The 19030-nt window shown below is 39.3% G+C and overlaps 1 protein-coding gene across 1 annotated transcript in view; it reads left to right on the top strand.

Annotated features, from left to right (window-relative positions):
• LOC108399196 (uncharacterized protein C2orf78-like) overlaps positions 1–17484 on the top strand; it is a 39468-nt gene extending 21984 nt beyond the window's left edge. Inside the window, exons 2-3 of the mRNA XM_073216173.1 lie at positions 13243–13929; positions 14737–17484. Of these exons, the coding sequence (XP_073072274.1) occupies positions 13243–13929; positions 14737–16589 (2540 nt within the window). The 3' untranslated portion in view covers positions 16590–17484. The remainder of the gene's footprint in view (positions 1–13242; positions 13930–14736) is intronic.
• The last annotated feature ends 1546 nt before the right edge of the window (positions 17485–19030 follow it).

A 19030-nucleotide genomic window follows, 5' to 3' on the forward strand; every position in this document is an offset into this window, starting at 1 on the left:
AACCAGTATATAGCACTTTCATATAAATATACAAACGGTCATCATATGTATGTGCATACATGTAATGCACACACATCTCACACACACACACACACACACACACACACACACACACACACACACACACACTTCTCTAATCACAACTTGTACTTGCTATCCAGGCTTATGAGAACCTTGGGCTTAAGGCAAAAATCCTGTAATGTTCATCTTGTTAGAATATGAGATCCCTCATTAACTCAGAGTATTAAATGAAACAGTTGAGTTAGTAACCAAATCGACAAAGAACCAGTTGAATATATGTACGATTAGGGACTTTGCCATTTTGTTCTTAGATTAATTATATGGTCCATTATACTGGAATGTGTGCTTGATTTCAAAACTAGTTCTTTCCTTCGATTTTGGTTCTTGTCATCTGGTTTATATGTTTTCCCTTTTAAAAAAAACCTGTATTTTACATATGTGACTATAGCAAAATAAAAAGAAGAACCAATAGAAATCAGGGAATGTAGAACTTTGCACCCATAAAGAGAACAAATTTTAAAACAAAAATAACATACACAATTCGCCAATGGCTTCACTGAATGAGATTGGGCTGAAAGCATTTTTCAGCACCACTGTGCAAAGCTATCAGTTTACATATTCTGTCCTAAGTGCAGAGATCACCATTAAAGCAGAAGAACACTTTTTTAAATGTAATCCATACATTTTTATGAGAAAACAACTAACCCAAGAGTAAAAGAACTCAAGAAAACTAACAATCAAAGCACACATTCATAAATTATCTTTGAATGTCTCACCAATAATCTCACTTACATTGATGATTGACTTCATTTGTTTAAATACACTTCTAAATTTTTCATTCAATTTACTAAGGAAATGGGGGAAAGGAATGTCTGTAACAACATGAGAAACCAGGAAAGGCCTGCATCACCAACGTGAGGATTGTCTGTAAGAAACTATGAGACCAGATTGGGGGACATGAAGACTATAAAAGTAAAGAGAGAAAAAGATTTTTCTGGAAGATAAGTAGGCAATCCCCAGCAAGACTCTACTCAGACTTGAGGGAAAGAACAGGATATGAGGCAGTGAGACATTTGGGTGAGAGAAAGACAAGGATCCCAATCGTATACAGAACTTGGATCAATAAAAGCAAACAAAGAGAAGTACCCGTGTCCTTCCCGCATGTTCATGGGATGGACTGTGGTTTAGCAGTACCAGGCCCATCTCCCCCCGTGTGGATTATACCTGGCAGCGCCTAAGCACCAAGAGTTTCCTCAAGCTGGACTGAGTAATCTCTGGGTAGACTGTGTCACTATCATCCTTCTTTGCTGTCAGGCTAGGTGACATCCTTCTTGAATATCTTCTTTCTCCCTTCTCTCCTTCATTTCACTAGACACACACTTAAGAAACTTCCTACAAAGTACTTAAGAGGTTTTATAGATTTACTTATTTTTTCAATTCTTGCTTGCCTGAATATCTTTACAATTTGTTGACCAAATATGGAATTGTATTGAGAAATAACTGTCTCTTAAGTCTTGAAGGCTTGATTCCAATTCTTTGCATGTACACTGTGCTGCTGGGAAGAAAATAAAATCCCTTTGTGACTATAGTATCTTGTGGCAACTGCTTTATTTCCCCCTCACTTCTTTCAAGATTATTTCCTCTCTTTTATACTTGTTTTCTTTATCTCTACTAGATGTGTACCACTGTCTTTTTCAATCATGAGGCTAAACAGTCAGTGACCTCTTTCGATTCTTAAGAAAGACTATGTTCTAAGACTAAGTTCTAAGAAATTTCTTGTACTTTAGCTTTTATAATTTCCCTCCTCATTGTTCAGTGTAATTCTTTCTGGCAACTCATCAGTATAAAGTTGGACCTCATGGATTGATTTCAAGTTTATCACTTTTTTTCTAATTTTTTCTGCCCTTTCCTTTTGCTATATAATTTTTTTTCAACTTTATCTTCCAAGCATTCTACTGAATATTTATTCTATAACTGTTCTTCGATTTCTAAGAGTTCTTCTTTGTTCTTTTATTATTCAATGATTCTGTCATCAATTCCGGGGTGTGTGTGTGTGTGTGTGTGTGTGTGTGTGTGTGGTGGGGTAGAGGGTGATTTCTCCACACATTCAAGGAATTCTCAAGACACTACTTGGTGACCTACCATTTAACTCAATCCTGACACTATCAATCTGGAGATAGCATTCAATCCAACAGATTTAGGGCTCAGTCCAACAAGACTGCCCCCAACCCCTAACTTCACATGCCAATCACAAGTTCAAGTTGTTATCAGGCTTCTGATCTACGAGCTATAGATCAGAGGTTCCAAAGATCTCCTGCTTGGTTTTGAGTGATTTGCTAGAGTAGCTCAGAATCATTTTACTTGCTAGATTATTGGTTTATTATAAAAGAATATAACTCAAGAAGGGCCATATGAAAGAGATCCATAGGGCAAAGTATGTGGTTAGGGTCGCAGAGTTCCCATGCCCTCTCTAGGCACATCACTCTCCCTGTACCTCCACATGCTCACCAAACTAGGGGCTCTTCAACACCACCTTTTGGATTTTTATGGAGGCTTATTATGTAGGCATGATTGATTAAATCACTGGCCAATAGTGATTGCACTCAATCTCCAGCTGCTCTTCCCTCCCCAGAGGTCAGAGGCTGTGACTGAAACTTCCTACTCTCTGATCACAAGGCTGGCTCCAGTATCAACCCCATCCTTAGGTGCTTTCCATAATAAGATACCTCATCAACACAACAAAGAACAGAAGGCACCTTTATTTTCTTATCACAGGAAATTACAAGGTTTTTAGGAGCTCTATGCCAGACAGAGGAAGACCAATTATATATTTCTTATTATAAATCATAATATCACATTGTTACTAATGCTTTTGACTCTGAGCACCCTTTTAACATAAAGGGAACTTTTATGTTAAAATTACTTCTCAATTTCTGAATTTTGTTTCTGCATTCTGTGATATTTATGTTTTTGCCCTATTTAATTATATTTTTAGTTTGTGAGTTTTCTTTAAATGTCTTGTGATTCTAGAATATCCATTAATATTTAAAATTTAGCATTAGCACCTTTTAAAAAATACTTGAAAACTTTTATATATATCTAGAGCTATATGAAATATATATATATACACACACATAACAGAATAGATAGATAAAGAGAAAGAGAGATTGAGAGAGACTGATTTATTGTATGGAATTGACATACACAATTGTTGGGGCTGGCTAGGCAAGTCCAAAATATGTAGGGGAGGCCATCAGGACATCAAGAAGGGCAGAACAGAAACTGTCAAGCAGGAGCTGAAGCTACAGTCCTTCGGTAGAATTTCTTCTTCCTCAGGGAAATCTGAGTTCTGCTCTTAAAACCTACAATTGATTTAAACAGGCCCACCCAGGTAATCAAGGATGATCTTGTCTCCAACCAATTGATTGCAGATATTAATCATATCCACAAAATACCTGCCCAGCAACACCCACTATAGCCTAGTCAAGCTGACATAAGAAACTATTCACCGTCACTGGTAGTCAGACAGGATACCTGCCTCTTTTGCTGCAAGAGGACAGAGGATAGACACAAACAGTACAATGGTGAAGCACATGCGCTTGATTCTGGAGGAGAACCTACCTGGGGTTGAATTCTGATTCACCTACTTATTGTCTGCTTTATGTAACTTTCCTGTGCTTGAATTTTCCACCGTAGAGTGAGACTGATAATACCTACCTGGAAGGTGGGAAGGTTAAGATTAACACACGTAAAGCATCAGAATATTGCCTGCGACATGGTGAGCACTAGAAGAGGGCGTGGTGCTCACCGTCATTGACACTGGCTTCTCAGAATCCTATGGATGGTTTGAGGGACAGTAAAGTGAAGGGATCAACTGGCCATATAAGAATTCTTGATTAAGTTTCCTCCATAATACCAGTTTCCCTGATATTTAGCAAGTGAAGTTACCTTCTTTCTTCATTACAAGCTATTCTACAAGTACCAGAACAGAGTAATAGAATCCCTGGCTGTCTCTCCACTCTACCGCAAGTTTACTGTCTTTCAGAAATGTTTTTCATTTGAAGACATCTTATCTTTCTTCACTGTTATTATTTTTTATCTGCATTTTATTCCTTTGTATTATTTTAATAGAATCACAGGGTGAACTCACACAAAGGACCATATTATCACATCAGATTCACAGGAATGGTAGAACTGAACCCAGTATCAGTCTTTACTAATAGTTTAGGATATAGATAATTAAGCACAGATGAGACAATAGGAGGGCTCTCCAATTCTTCTTCCCCGTAACATACAATACTCTCCAGCGGAGAAGAGTGCATGAGGTTTCACAAGGGTCCTTACCTTCAGGGAGCATTTAAGTTATTAAATATTTCTATTTTATATCCCATAAATTATATAGCCAATGTGACATTCTTAAGAGAGTCATGCTTCATGAATTCTCAACTTATTTACTCTAAGTAATCTTTCTGCAGGAGGCATCCAGCTGAGGGCACTCTGCAGATAAGGTATAAGGGCGATCTGCAGATAACTCTTATTCTTTTTGCCCAAAATTATTTTGGCTATTATAGTTCTTTGGTCTTCTCATATAATCAGCTTGTTGTTACCTACAAAATATCTTGCTGATAATTTGATAGAACTTTTTTGAACTTATAGATTAATATGGGGAGAATTAACATATTAATAGCATTGCCTTCCATTAATGAACACAGTATAATTTCTCCATTTTTAAAATTCTTATTTCAATTTTCCATTAGTGTTTTGTAATTTTCAGCATCCAGACATGGTCAATATTTTGATAGACTTTACATTATTGATGTTATTCTATTAAATCTGTTTTTCTATTTCAATTTCCAATTAATCATTTCTTGTACAGAGAAATACACTTGAGCTTTGGTTGTTGACCTTACATATCATGACATAGCTAAGCTCACATTTTGATAGGAGCTTTTTTGCAGATTCTTTTAGATTTTCTATGTAGACAATCATTTTTTCTATGACTAGAGGGACTTTTATTCATTCTCTCACAATCATTACCCATTTCTTTCTTTTTTTTGCCTTCTTACACTGGCTAAGAGCTCCATTAAGGTTTTGAGTGAGTAGGAGGATAAGACAAGAAATCATTTCCCTTTCCATTCTTCTGATAAAATCTTTTGGTCTTTTAGCATTTAGTATGTTTGCAGCTGTAAGCTTTTTATATATCTTCTTTAGCAGGCTGAAGAAGTATCCTTCTATTCCTAGTTTACTGGGAATTTTTGTCAAGACAAGATGTTGAATTTTGTTGAAATTTTTTTTCTGCATCTATTCAGACAATTGTGTAGTTTTCCCTTTTTTTTTTGGTCTGTTGATGTGGTGAATTAGATTGATTTTTGAATGTTATATCAGCTTTACGTTCCTGGGCCTAGCCTCACTTTGTAGGGATATATTACATTTTCTTTTTTTATTGTGCGATTGTACTCACTCATATGTTAGTTAAGGACTTTTGCATTTAAGATTTCTCACTCTGTAGGCTGAGTTTCTTATTATGTCTGTCTGATTTTAGTATCATAGTAAGTTTAGCTTTATAGAATAAACTGAGGAGTCCTTTTGCTTTTTCTACTCCATGGAAAAGTATGTTTTAATTGATATCATTTCTTCCTTAAATATTTGAACAATTCAATAAGAAAGCCATCTAGGTTAGTGAAAGGGTATCTCACCGCGACCCTCCTTACCCCAGAACAACTCAGAAGACACAGGCCCACACAAGAGATTTTATTATCTGAAAGAGAAAATGGCTGCCCCCAGAGAGAGGGAGCAGCAACTCATGGGTGAGGAAGCGCATTTTTAAGGAGTAGGGGTAGGGTGTGTTCTGCATTGGTGATTGGATCTTAAGGGGTGGGCGACCATCTGGTCAGTGGTGATTGGATCTTAAGGGGTGGGGGTCTTAGCACGCCAGAATTTGCCTTCACTATATGTAGTTTCTTCTATTTACCTTAGATGCTGATTTTCCTGGTCAGTTTATGCAAACATCCTTTCTAATCTTTCTAAAGGCTGCAAAGTACTCCTCTGATTATAAGTACCACAATTTACATAACCTGTCCAATACCATAACTTTCAGTTTTCAATTTTTTGTCCCCCTTAAAGACAGGCTGCAATGTGAGCATCCTTATACATGCATGTGTTCAGGGAGCCTTGTGTGCTTTCCTCGGTTCTTGTCCCACCATGACAAAGAATTGAAGGGCAGAGACACAGCAGTGAATCAGAGTAAAAGTTTTATTTAAAGTTACTTAGAGAAAAAGTGCAGGCGACATCAGAGAGAGGAGTGCCTAGTTAGGGGTTTTAGTTGCTTGCTGTTGCCTAACACATGTATACAACTGTATCTAAATTCCTAGTAGAATTGCTGGAATGAAGGATATGTAAACTTAAAATTTTGCAAGATACCGCCTAACTACTCTCTAAAAATATTGTATCAACCTACATTCCCACTCTTAGTGAACCTTCTTTTGGGTTCCTGTCAGGTGCCAGGTATCATGCCAGACATGAATAAGTATGTATTTACATGTTAGAAAACACCAAGAAATAACAGAGAGGTAAGAATGAAGCTTGAGTCTGAAATTTGCACACAGTATCAGGCATAGGGATTTGTACTTGTTAGAAAAATTCTGAATTTTGCCACAGTGGAACAGCAAGGGCAGCATGTCCTACAGTACGTCTGAAGGCACAGTAGAGTACTAAATCTCAGATAAACTGTAGAAAATTATAATAGTGAATTTTTTTACTAATTTCTGAAAGTACCTTTCATACACTGTTAGTGTTCTTCGCAACTTTTAGAGCTCAGAAAACAGAGTCAGAAAAGCCAGGGTTACTGAATGAATGAATGGGTAAAAAGATCACTAGCTTTAACATTGGTGGAGCAGTCATATTCTGACCAAGTTGAAATACACAAGCATTTATAATTTTAATTATAATAATCAAAAGTGGGTCAATATTAGTAAATTGCTATTTGGAAAAAGAAAAGACATAAATAATTAGCACAGCATAGTTTGCAAAGTTACAATTAGGCAATTCAAATTTGGTGCTAAATATTCTTTTAGAATTCATGAAAAAATACCTTTTTAGAAATAAATCATAAGATATTAGAATTCATGAAAAAAAATCACCAATAGGCATGTAGAGACCAAAAAGTACAAATGGTACAAATATCTACAGACATGACAATATACAAACTGTAACATAAATCTATCAGAAACTAGAAAACCTGTATTGACCCTGCACTTCCAGTTTGCTAAAAGATAAAGCTTGAAGTGGAAACAAACTCAGTTATAGCTGACACAAGGAAATCCAGACTGAGGCATAACGGGGCTTTCAGAAAGCATGAGAACTAAGAAAGATTGGGTCTTTGGATGGGACTGCATTCAACATGAGGTAAAACAATGCCTTGATAGGTATGTAGTGGAATGGAAAATATAGCAATGAGGGATATTTGGAGCACTGAACCACCAAATAATTGACACTAACAAAATCTACTGCTATCTGGTAGGGCCCTCAGGTACCAAACCCCGGGGGTTTAAGGGATTTCAGTCTTTAATCAAATCAAAAAGTGACAATGGAGAGAGTAAGGAATTGCTCAGAGGTGGATGGACTTGTTATGTTAAACCAAGACAGTCCCAGTTATCCTGAAGAGTATAAAATACAGGAGGTGGGTCTGGGGACAAGACAATATCTAAATATAAAAATAAGTCTTTAGGTCAGGGTAGGGCTTAATGCTAAGTTCCAGAGTGTTAGACCAAAGCTCTATAGGTTCTTCCTCCTACATTTAAGATTCTTATAGAGCTTAAGACATATTGAGCCTGCAGCTAACAACAAAAGGCTGGATCTATAGAAAGAAAATAGTTACAAAGGCTGGGAACCAGGAAAGGCCTAATTAAGGATTTGCCTAAATAGAATTGAATATTGGAACTGAATATTTCAATATGTAAACATTGTACTATTACCAGAATTGTCTTACCACACTTACCCCAATCTTACACCACCAAACTAAACTGCCTTACCTTTCAATGCCCTTGATTCCCATGGAAGTGGAGAAAATGGAGACTGGTGTGGCTTGCAGGTATTCACCGTATGTCATTAGCCTCACATTACATACTAATAGCATGGAAGGAGGCTATCAGAGATATGCAGCTTAGGGAGAAAATCTTGGGAAAAATTTCTAAGCTTAAGTTCTCTCTCTATACTTCAATACCCTTCATAATCTCTTCTCAGATAAGCATCACCCCCCATCACTGAAAAGACTCGTATCTCCTAATAGGAAAAGTAAGCCAATAAGTGAAATATGTGTCTACAAATGAATACGTGACCTAAAAATGAAAAAGAAGAACCATCTATGCTATATCTTCATGTGGGTTTTTGGCATCTCATATCACATACCTCCTGCTCATCACACTGGGAAAGTCCCTAGATAGATCAGCCTAGGCACCTCTAAAGGCGTACCACCAAGGAACAGATGCATAGATTTCCTCCACCAAACCAGCTTCCACCACATAGATCACTACGTACTCAGCCCTAACTCACTTTATCACAGTTACAGAGCCCTTAGTGAGTTCCACTAAACAGGGAGCAAAAACAGAAGCAATCCAGCCACTGAGGGCAGGCATCTGTCCTTATGTTTGCATGCACAGTGTGACTCACCAAAATGACCTTTTCACAGACTCCTTTTAAAATCTCTCCACTAAATCTATCAAGTCAGGATAGCTCATGATGCTTCAAAATAAACAATCATCAACAGGAAAACATCATGCAATGTTGGATTCCTTGAAAATGGGAGAAGGAGAAACCATGTAGACAAAACCAGAGCTCTTTAGAAACCATCTATAGTGTACAAACATACCAGTGAGTGAGGAAATGAGGTACTCTGACATCAAACAAGGTGGAAAAATATATTTACGATTATTCTCTTCAGGGTACAGAATTCATAGCAATTGCTGCACTATCTAGCTACCTAAAATATATTACATATATTTTGAACTGTCTGTTCTGTTAATATGAGGCTAAAAATGTGTCAACTTGATTCTCACAGAAACTGAAAAATTCACACGAGTCTCTCTTTCTGGGTCTGTTCACCTTGCCTGTTCCCTGTTCTCCAGGAATGGTCTCTTTCTCTAACTATTCTCCTCCTCAGCTTGTCTGCATTGCGCCCAAGCATGGCAGGCAGAGAATCCTAGGGTTCCAAGACTCTACCTGTTTGTAAGGGGGGAGGAGGCTACTCTAAATTCAATACTGGGTACACTATGTGAGAAGGAAAAGGGAAAATATCAGCAATGTCTCTCGTGTATAGAAGAGTGGGTTGGCAGGATACCTGTGCAGCCTAAGAAGCAAGAGATAACAAATTATGGTCAAAAGAACTGCAACCAAAGGCTGGAAGAGGAAAGGTCTGCAATCAGTGATGTCTTCTAGCTCTCTGGTGTTTGCATCTAACGGGCAGAGCTCAAATTGGGAAGGATCAGGCACTTAAAAACAGCACCCCTGCTGCTGGAAGCTGACAGTAACATCCATGAGCATGAGACTGCTGAATCAAGGCTTGTGCCAGAAACAATGCCTATAAGGAAGAAAAAAAGGAAAGCGGAATAGAGGTGCAAGTGCAACCTGGCTTACCCCAGCACAGCCCAAGGAAGATCAGATTCAAGGAGAAGAAACTAAAAGGAAAGATCCTTGGACCACATCTTTCCTCACAAGGTGCACTCAACACATTCATCCAATTCTTGAACCAAGTTACAGAAAGAGCTCCTTAATCCCTTCCTGTGCTCCTAAAAAAGGACAAGTTCATTAAACAGATCAACTGATATGATTTCAGAACAAGTGTAACTGTTTAACCTAAATGTTGCTCCTTCCTAAGGATATTAATGAACAGTACATATAATTTAAAATGTGTCATATATGTTATAAAATATATTATAAATAATTAGTTTTTTTATAGTAATGAACATGTATAAGAAATGTTGAGATGCTTTCTCTAACATAAGATCCTGAAGGGAAGTGAGGCTATCACACCTGTCTTGTAGGATTCCACCTTCACACACTCAGCCATTTAGATGTTGTTTTAGCTCTGCTACTACTCCCTCCATCAAATCCTGCCTTCTAGTTGGGAATCTGACCTCCATATTGGCTACCTCATACTGTTAAACTGCCTGCTTGTGACATCGTTCTCCCACCAACCTACCACACCTGCTGGAATCTTGGGTTTCCATGGAGCTGCTTATAAATAAACCTGGATCATCTCAAGCGACCAGTGTCCAGTGATCTTCATCCTGGACACATCTGCTCTTTGGCTTCAGCCACTGAGATATCATCTACTATATTATCCGCATCTCTTGTATCTACAGTTGTTGTTTCCTCTTCTTCTCTGACCATGTCTGGTAAGGAAAGAAACTTTTTAAAGATTTTCACTAGATTTTTTTGCCCCTAAATGTAGTACAGATTTAAAATAGCATGAAATAATGGGGGAAAGTGTCAAACTAGAAATCTGGAGACCTAATTTCAGTTTTGACTTTGACATTTACTAGCTGTGTGACTTTGGACAAGTCATTGACTCTCCAAGAAAAATCTGTTTTTTTGCTCATCTGTCACATTAGGATGGCAGATTAGTTCTCTCTGGTCCCTTTCTTTTCCAATATTGAGTTTTAAAGGGCACCCATGTAGAAAATGAGATCAGAAGTATCTTGAAAGTGCTTCAACAGAAACAGAGAAAACAAGGTGATGTAGAAAACTGGCAGTATATGTTGAGATGTATCATCTGTAGTGGCCTCCCTCCACTAATGTTTCAAATTAACTATTTTTAATTTAATGATGTTCAAAAAGTACTATCCACACATTTTGGAGTGTTCTATCTAAACTAGGTGAAAAGAGAAAGTAAGGAGAGAGGACAGAGAGTACTGGGCTATTCAAAAGGAAGGAAGCTGAAGATTGTTTTCATCAGCACAGGCCAACAGGAACCAAGAGGGTAGAGAAAATATAAGAATGAAGGCAAGCATGGAGCGGCTCTAAAGAAAAAGGAGTAGTTTGAGTGGAGTGTTGAAGGAATCAAAGATTTTAAATTAAAGCAGAAGCATAGAGTGAAATCTGCTCAGAGCAGGGCAGAACACAGCTGATTTAAGCAAATGCTTCCATGAGTGGACTAAGAAGGGAAGTCAGGCCAGATAGGGTATCACACATCAGAAACAAGGAGCTTGTCAGCAGGCATACCCAATTGTTTGTTTTTCCCCTATTGCCTCTGTGAACCACAGATGACACCTTACAGTTTTGAATATAAACATTTTAGAAGTATGTTTTAGAAATCATGTTTCCTATAAACAAGAAACTAAAATGGTTATCTAGGAGAGTGAAGGAAACAGAATTTTCACTACTTTGTCATTCTGATTTTTAAACTATGCAGATGTTCTGCCTATTAAGAATAAAATTAAGTCTTTTTAAAAAATGTAATCTCCTCACTTGAATCAGGACTGCTTCTGTGATAAGTAAGTTCCAAGTCAAGACTGCTTTTTATCTTTAGTTATTTTCTTCCTAATACAGAGAGCACACTAATAAACAGCCATTATCTGCTTTTAGATATTAGTTATTCTAAGAAGGAAAAATCAAGCCCCACAACTTTAATTCCACATCTATCTAATAAAATTTTGTGGAGATCTTTGGGTTTTCCTAAATTAAAAAAATTAAATTTAATTCTAGCCATGATGGTTTTTCTGGGCTTTGGGGACATTTTCCTGTACGTTGAAGATTATGATGTAGGTTTTAAGATAAATATTAAAACCTTGATGATACTTGTTAAGTGTTCTTTTCTCTTATGTGATTATATTAATTGAAATATATATATTTCTACTAGGCTTGATCTGTTACTCACTGGCTAATAGTCAGACAGCTATGAAAGAGCACAATAATGGAATTCTTTTATACTTAGGATCTTGCTCTCTGCTTTGCCTCAGTTTTTACTGAAATATTTTTCTACAAAAATTGTAGCTACCTGTACTTGCACATTTATTGCATTTTGCTGCTGTTTATGCAACTTTTTACTGATATTTTCTTCTCTGTCTGAATGTACTGTCTAGGAATTCATTCAAAATCACCTTCTACTGTGGGCTGTTTTTTGGTTAGAGGTACTCACTAACAAACAGTAGGCAATATTCACTTTCATACTTTTGCACATATGATACAGAACTCCATCTAATAGTGAACTTATGCTTAATGCTTGGTCCATACATACCCCAGTTTCCATTAGTATCTCCATATTTCTTTTTTAGTTTTGTGATACGTTTTTCATAATTTTTCTCATTATCTTTCCAGAACTTATATTTTCCTCTATATAAACCATATGTAATATCACTTTTATCCATGTATGAATTACTACTGTCATTATTGTTACTATATAACCACTTTATAGATGAATAACCTAAAGCTCACAGAGTTTAAATAAGTTTTTTCTCTCAAGAAGCACTTTTTGAGAAACTCACTCTCAGGTAGTCATTTTGAGGGAGGATCAGAAACCTGGCTTGAAGAGGGTAAGAATGACCCCTTAAATTTACCAACTGGACTAAGCTATACGTGAACTCTGGGTAAGAGCATGTGAACTGCACAAGCAAAATGAGACACTGAGGATTACAATGGGAGCAGCTGTGCTATTTTCCAATGGACCAAGAAAAAGGGGGGGGAGTGCCCATATGAAAAGTTCTATTTCTCCTGGTACTGGGCAGTGTATTGCTCAGAGCAGAGTCCTGGCAAGGAAGGCAGGATACCTAGGGTCCTGTAACCTGGTAATGACACTAACATAATGGAAGAACACGAACAAGCCCATCTGACCTCTCTAAGCCTCAGTTTCCTCACTTGTAAAACAAGAGTATTAGAAGTTCTTGAGGGACCTACCAGTTCTAAAATGCTCAATTCTAGGAAATAAGACAGGAGAAGATACTAATGCAGGCTCATAGGGAAGAAGGGCAGGGAGAAGGTTGCTTCTAGCTTAGAGAACCATTAGTAACCCCTCTCCTGGTTCTTCTGCACATCTGCCCAAGCTGGGAGCATGGGCAGTGAGTACTGAAGGATACCAAACTGCTCCAGCACTGAGAACCATCAGAAAGGGACTGACTCTTGCTATCGCCAGTGAGTTGGTATTACAGTCTTCCTGACAGCAGCAACTTTAAGGTAATGCTGCTACTCTGACACAGAATTTTCAACCTTACTGATTTTTTTTCCCTACAGAAAATTTCCAAAATCCATCTTTACTTGGAACTTCACATTCTCTGCAGTTCTCTGTTCCTGTGGTGAGCCATGCAGCTTCTTCCTTAACAGGAAGAGTCTGCGATTTCTCCAGAGTCTCTGCTCCCACTGCCAGTTCGACATGGCTGCCGCCATCAGCCTCTGGCACCTCTTTCCAGCCACTCATGGGGACTGCCTACCTTTACCAACATTCCAGCACAACTATGTGGTCTGCAGTTACCAGCCAGCGCCAGATCTCCACTTCAGTTGGAGACTTCACTATGACTGTCACTAACCAGAACAGAGCCATGTGCATGGCAACTCAGTATGCTCAGACTTCATATGCCAGTTACATGGTCCCTGTGTATCCATCACTTTCTGGCAGGCTTGTTCAGGGAACAACATCCCAGATGCTAAATCAGGGACATAGTCTGTCACATCCTTACCAGCAAGGGAGCCAGATATATTATTACAATCAAGGCACAATGGGGACTCTGCAATCTGGAGAACTTGTCCCCTGCTGGCAATCCTATGTCTCTGTGACAAATACAGGAAGTAGGGCCTCTGCCCCTCAACCAGAAATGACGGTACTGCAGGAGATTCAGCCCGCAGGTACCCAACCACCAGTCTCCACATCTGGAATTTACTACTACGTGTCTGCTCAAACCATCACAGAAACACGTTTTCAAGGTGAGTGCAAACAGCAAGTATGGAGAGGAATAAGGTCAGCATTCAAAAGAAAGGTCAGATAGGTAGAGTTCAAGTCCTGAGACTTTAATAACCACCACTCTCTCTCAGTGCTCTTCATTTCCAGACCTAATGGAGGTGGGAAGGCAGGACACTGTGACGGCCGTCTGTGCCACAGGCACACAGAGCGCGCCAAGGGAGACCATGCTTCTCACGGCCCTAGCTCATCAGTCCCCCTGCACACTCCCACACTGCAAGGAACTCCCATTTCCTGATCTAGTCCTGATTTTTGGAAGGCATTTCACTTATTGTGCTAGTATCAGTTTAACTTTCCCTCACTTTCTTAATTGACACCAAGATTTAAGACCTTTTGTTCTGGGATCTTGTCCAAAACAAGCAGGCTATAAATCTGTCCTTGCTTATATATTTCATGAGGAAGAACTCCATTCTCTCTCTTAGTCTATGGGGTGAGGTGTTCTTAACTTCTCAGGAAAGCAGAGAGGATTACTGAAGACTACATATAAGACTGTTAGACCTTGTAAAACATTTCATATTTTAAAAATCACTTTTACCTTTTATTTGACTTCTAAAAGTCCTATGAAGTACAAAGGAAACCAAGCAAAGTGCATTAAATGATCAGCATTAAGAACTAGAACAGCTGCCTCCTCTATCTCCTAGCACAGGGTGCTGCCCATGACTCTTAAGAACTAGTAGAAAAGTCTTGTCCATGTTGAGCAGTGCATGGTGTCTGTGTTGCATCTAGAAGCATCTCACTTACCAAAGACTGACTTCTTCCTTGTTCCTTTGTAGGGATGCAGACTTCCTGGGGTTTTCAGCCACCAAACCAGACATTTTGTCTGCCACAACATCCACACATCCAGACATTTGAGAGTAACCCACCACCTGAGGTTGGGGGCATTTCAGTGAGCGCTTCAGTGCAGAGTTCTGGTAATCTCTTGGCACTTCCTCCAGCTAAAAATCAGGAACAAACACAGAATAACAATTTGGAGGATAGTAAAAACAAGCTTTTGAAGCCTCTGGATGCCTCCCAGATCCCAGTAGAAAACCACGATGATGTACTACTGCCTATACACATCCCTGATACTCACCATCTCCTGGCCTGCACTGATCCCCTCAACCGAGAGAAGCAGCCTCATTCTGAAAACACTGATCTGGGGAAGAACAGCCTGAGCCTTGAGGACCAAACCACACTTGGTAATGAGAATGAATCGAGCAGCAGTTTTGCAAACGTTGCTGCCCCGGGGGGAGACAGTCACCTTCATCAGCTCTTCAGTTCCTTGAAAAACGTTATTCATTCCAAAGATCCCAAGGTGAGCAAAACCCAAGATACCAGAGCCACCGAATTAAATCAGGTGCAGAAAAGCTCATGTGCAAAAAAGAGATCCTTTGGTCAAGCAAGGAAGAACAGTCGTGAAGCCTCTGAGCCTCTCAGTGGTGCTCCAGAGGCACCGGAGGGAGACTTGAGTATCTGCAATGTTGCAGATGCTGATGAGGCTCCTGTGAACAAGTCCAAGCGTTCTAGATGTAAATCTCCAATAACTGCATCAAGGAGGACCAGAAAAACTAGGAGCTGTACACAGCAGAAGACCACAAGAACCAGAAAAAGGAACTCCAAGAAAGCTGAAGAGGGAGAGCAGTCTGGAAACAAAGTCACAGCAGAAGAAAAGCCAACCATTCGCAGGATGAAGCGGAAGAAACATGAACCCGAGCTCAGCGAAGAGAATCTTAAAAAACCTCTAAGCAGGCTAGGCATGCATATGCCAGAGTCTGTGCAGGTTTTTCATGCACTGGGGAAGAAGATTGATAAGAAACCTGAATCTCTCTCTTCCCCAGACTTGGGAAATTCAAGGAACCCCAAAGACCCCCAGGCACCCCTGGCCACCAAACCATGGCTGAATACTCCATGTGAGGGGAAAAGACTTCAGAAAACTCATGTCAATGCCCAGAAACCAGACGTCAGTGTCAAAAAAGAGTATCCATCTCCATCTCAGAGTGAACTGCCACCTCCTGGGAAGCTCAAATTCATGCCTTTGCCTTTTCTGATGGGGGAAAGGTCACTAGTTTGCCAAGTTCCTTGTAGGCAATGGTCTCCAGCCTCAGACCAGCCAGCTTTGGCTTCCTCTACCCAGCCTGGCTCTACAAATGCAGCTCAGTCTACTGCAGTCGATTCATCCCAGCAAGCTCCTGCATCTTTAACAGATCTTGCCTGCTCATCTCTGGGTCCAGTCTCGACCAACTCAACCCAACCAGACCTGACCAAGTCTACCCAGCCTAGTGTCACCCAGTCCACTGCTTCTAGACCTGTACCCTACAGAATATCACCTTGCACTTCTCTCCAGCAGGAGCCCATTCCCACTGATGTGCCCCAGAACCAGCCTCCACCCAAGCCTAAAAGCCCGTACGTAAACCGAGAGGTCTACTTCTTCATACCACGTCCATGGAGGATATCTGAAATTCTTGGGCCAGAAGTGTCAGAGCCCATCACAGAACAGCAGAGGCCAGAGCGGGAGGCTATGAAGAGGCAGGCTCAACAAGAGCGTGAGAATGCTGCCCAATACACCTCCTTGGGGAAAATACAGTTTTTCATTGAAAGGGAAAAGGAAATGGAAATTGCTGACTCACATGGCTATATAATAATGTAAGAGCTGATAGGATTGTTGGTGCCACTTTGGTTACCAGATGCAGACAGATAGATATAAGTTTCCACATGTAGATAGATAGATATAGATAGATAAAAGTTTCCACACGTAGATAGATAGATATGTTTCCACATGTAGATAGATAAAGATAGATATGTTTCCATACGTAGATAGATATACATAGATAAGTTTCCACATGTAGATAGATAGATATGCTTCCACACGTAGATATGTTTCCACATGTAGATAGTTATAGATATGTTTCCACACGTAGATAGACATAGACAGATAAAAGTTTCCACACGTAGATAGATATATATATTTCCACATGTAGATACATATAGATAGATATGTTTCCACACATAGATAAAAGTTTTCACATGTAGATATACCTGTCCACACTTTTTTGGGTTGTAATTCTACAGGCAACTATGTGATTCTCGAGTATCTATTCCCTCTCTAGACTGGTAGGATTCAGAGAAGGCTGGTCAAGTCTCTCTGCCCACAAAGTCTCACAAGTCTTTTTGCCAGCACCCAGCACAGTGCTTACACAAAGAAGATGCCTAATACATATTTTCTGAATGAACATAAATTGGCACAGTGCAGCAACATCCACAAAAACACAAGGGTTGCTCTCATTCAGAAATTCCATTCTGAGTGAAATTGTCTCTGAGAAGATAGTATAATGTATTCAAAGATGTTCATACAGGAATATTCATTACTTCAATATTTTATAATATCAACAACTTATGACTTTCTTATGTTCATCAGTAAGCGAAGGAGCAATGCAACCTTAAAAAAAGAATGAGGTCTCCAAAGACTTTTACACGAAGACATCTGCCATACACTAAATTATAAAACAGGATGTCTAAATATTATACCATTAACCTGAAATTAGTATGTCAACTATACTTTGATTAAAAATTTTTTAATAAAAATAAAAAATAAAATCCCTTCTCAAAATAAATAAGTAAATAAATATCATACCATTAAAGTACATGTATATGCTTATGTCTGCATTTTTAAAGTGTGAAAAAACAGGTTAAACGATGGCCGGTGGTATCTCTTGGTGGGGGTAGGACTGCTTTCTCCTTCATAAGCTTCTACGCTGATTTTCTGCAACCAGCCTCCATTACTATTGTAAACCAAACAACTGGAACAGGGTCTGCCTCTCGAGGTTGGCAACTCACCTGCAGATGAGGTAGCCAGGCCTGTTTACACCATGGGTACAGTGGATGCCAATAAGTTTGTCTGTAAAACAGGGAATACAGTTAAAGTCATGTTGACACACTATCAACAAGTTATGCGCCTTTCTGGAGAGTGACATTTCTTAGTCACACAACACTACCACTACCCCGAGAAGGAGTAACTCTGAAGAGGAATGTGGTTTTGTGTTTAGGAACATACTATAAAGAATGATCTAATACCAAGTCAAAATTCACTGTCTCTGGGAAACTGTGAAGAGCCCCCAGTTAGACGCAAGGGTATAGACGGGAGAAGGCCTGGTCAGGTCTGAACAGCTAAACTATATTGAGATAAACCCATCTGTCTTCCTAGAGAGTGCCCCCTCAGTCATTGATTTAAGTACAGGAAAAGGGAGTGGAAACAAAATCAAAACAGGCTAGAATAAGAATGAAATTTGGTTTGGAGTGACACAAATGGGAGGTTCACTTTTGATGCTGAGTTATTTAAAAAAACAGCGCTCGTGGCACTCCCTTCAAGGCCCCAAGGTGCTTCTGCTCCTCCTCTCACTGTCGGCTCCCCACACGCCACAGGCCCCTGCACCCAGTCAAGTATCCAGATGAAAAGCTCTGTCCCTATTTTATGATGAAAAAGCAAGACTTGGAAATATGTAAGTCTAAGCTACCCAGCAGGCAAACAGAACAAAGTCTAGAATCAAGTCTAAGATTTCCCCAAGTATGCCATGGTATTTCTTAGTCCATCATTTAAAAACATTATATAGAAATTAAATTTTAAAACTATAGTTTTTCATTTACGCCTGCAAAGCATAGGTCTGTGACTACCTGGTGTCTTGTAGGAAAGGACTTGTTTTTTCCTGTCTGGATTACTACCTCCCTACTTCTAATCGCTACTATTTCAATTCTTCCTCCATATGGAAGATGTTATCTTTCCTAAATGTAAACTTGGTTGGGTTACTCCGTTGCCTAAAAATCTTCATTTACCATACAGTAATGCCCACACTCTGAGCACAGCATTTAGAACTCTTTATAAACAGATATCAATCTGTGTCTCCAACTGACCTGTAATTCCACAATGATCTAAACTATGACTTACAAGGTCCCGCATGACCCACCTCCCTCCTGCCCCCTGCCAGCCTCTCTGATCCCATTTCTACTACTGCTCTAAACTCAGTGCTCCTTCCCTACTCCAGCCACACTGACTTCCTTACTAGTCCTCAAACATGCTGAGCATAGTCGTGCCTC

The sequence above is a fragment of the Manis javanica genome, chromosome 1, assembly GCF_040802235.1.
Source record: "Manis javanica isolate MJ-LG chromosome 1, MJ_LKY, whole genome shotgun sequence".
In the NCBI taxonomy this organism is placed as follows: domain Eukaryota; kingdom Metazoa; phylum Chordata; class Mammalia; order Pholidota; family Manidae; genus Manis; species Manis javanica.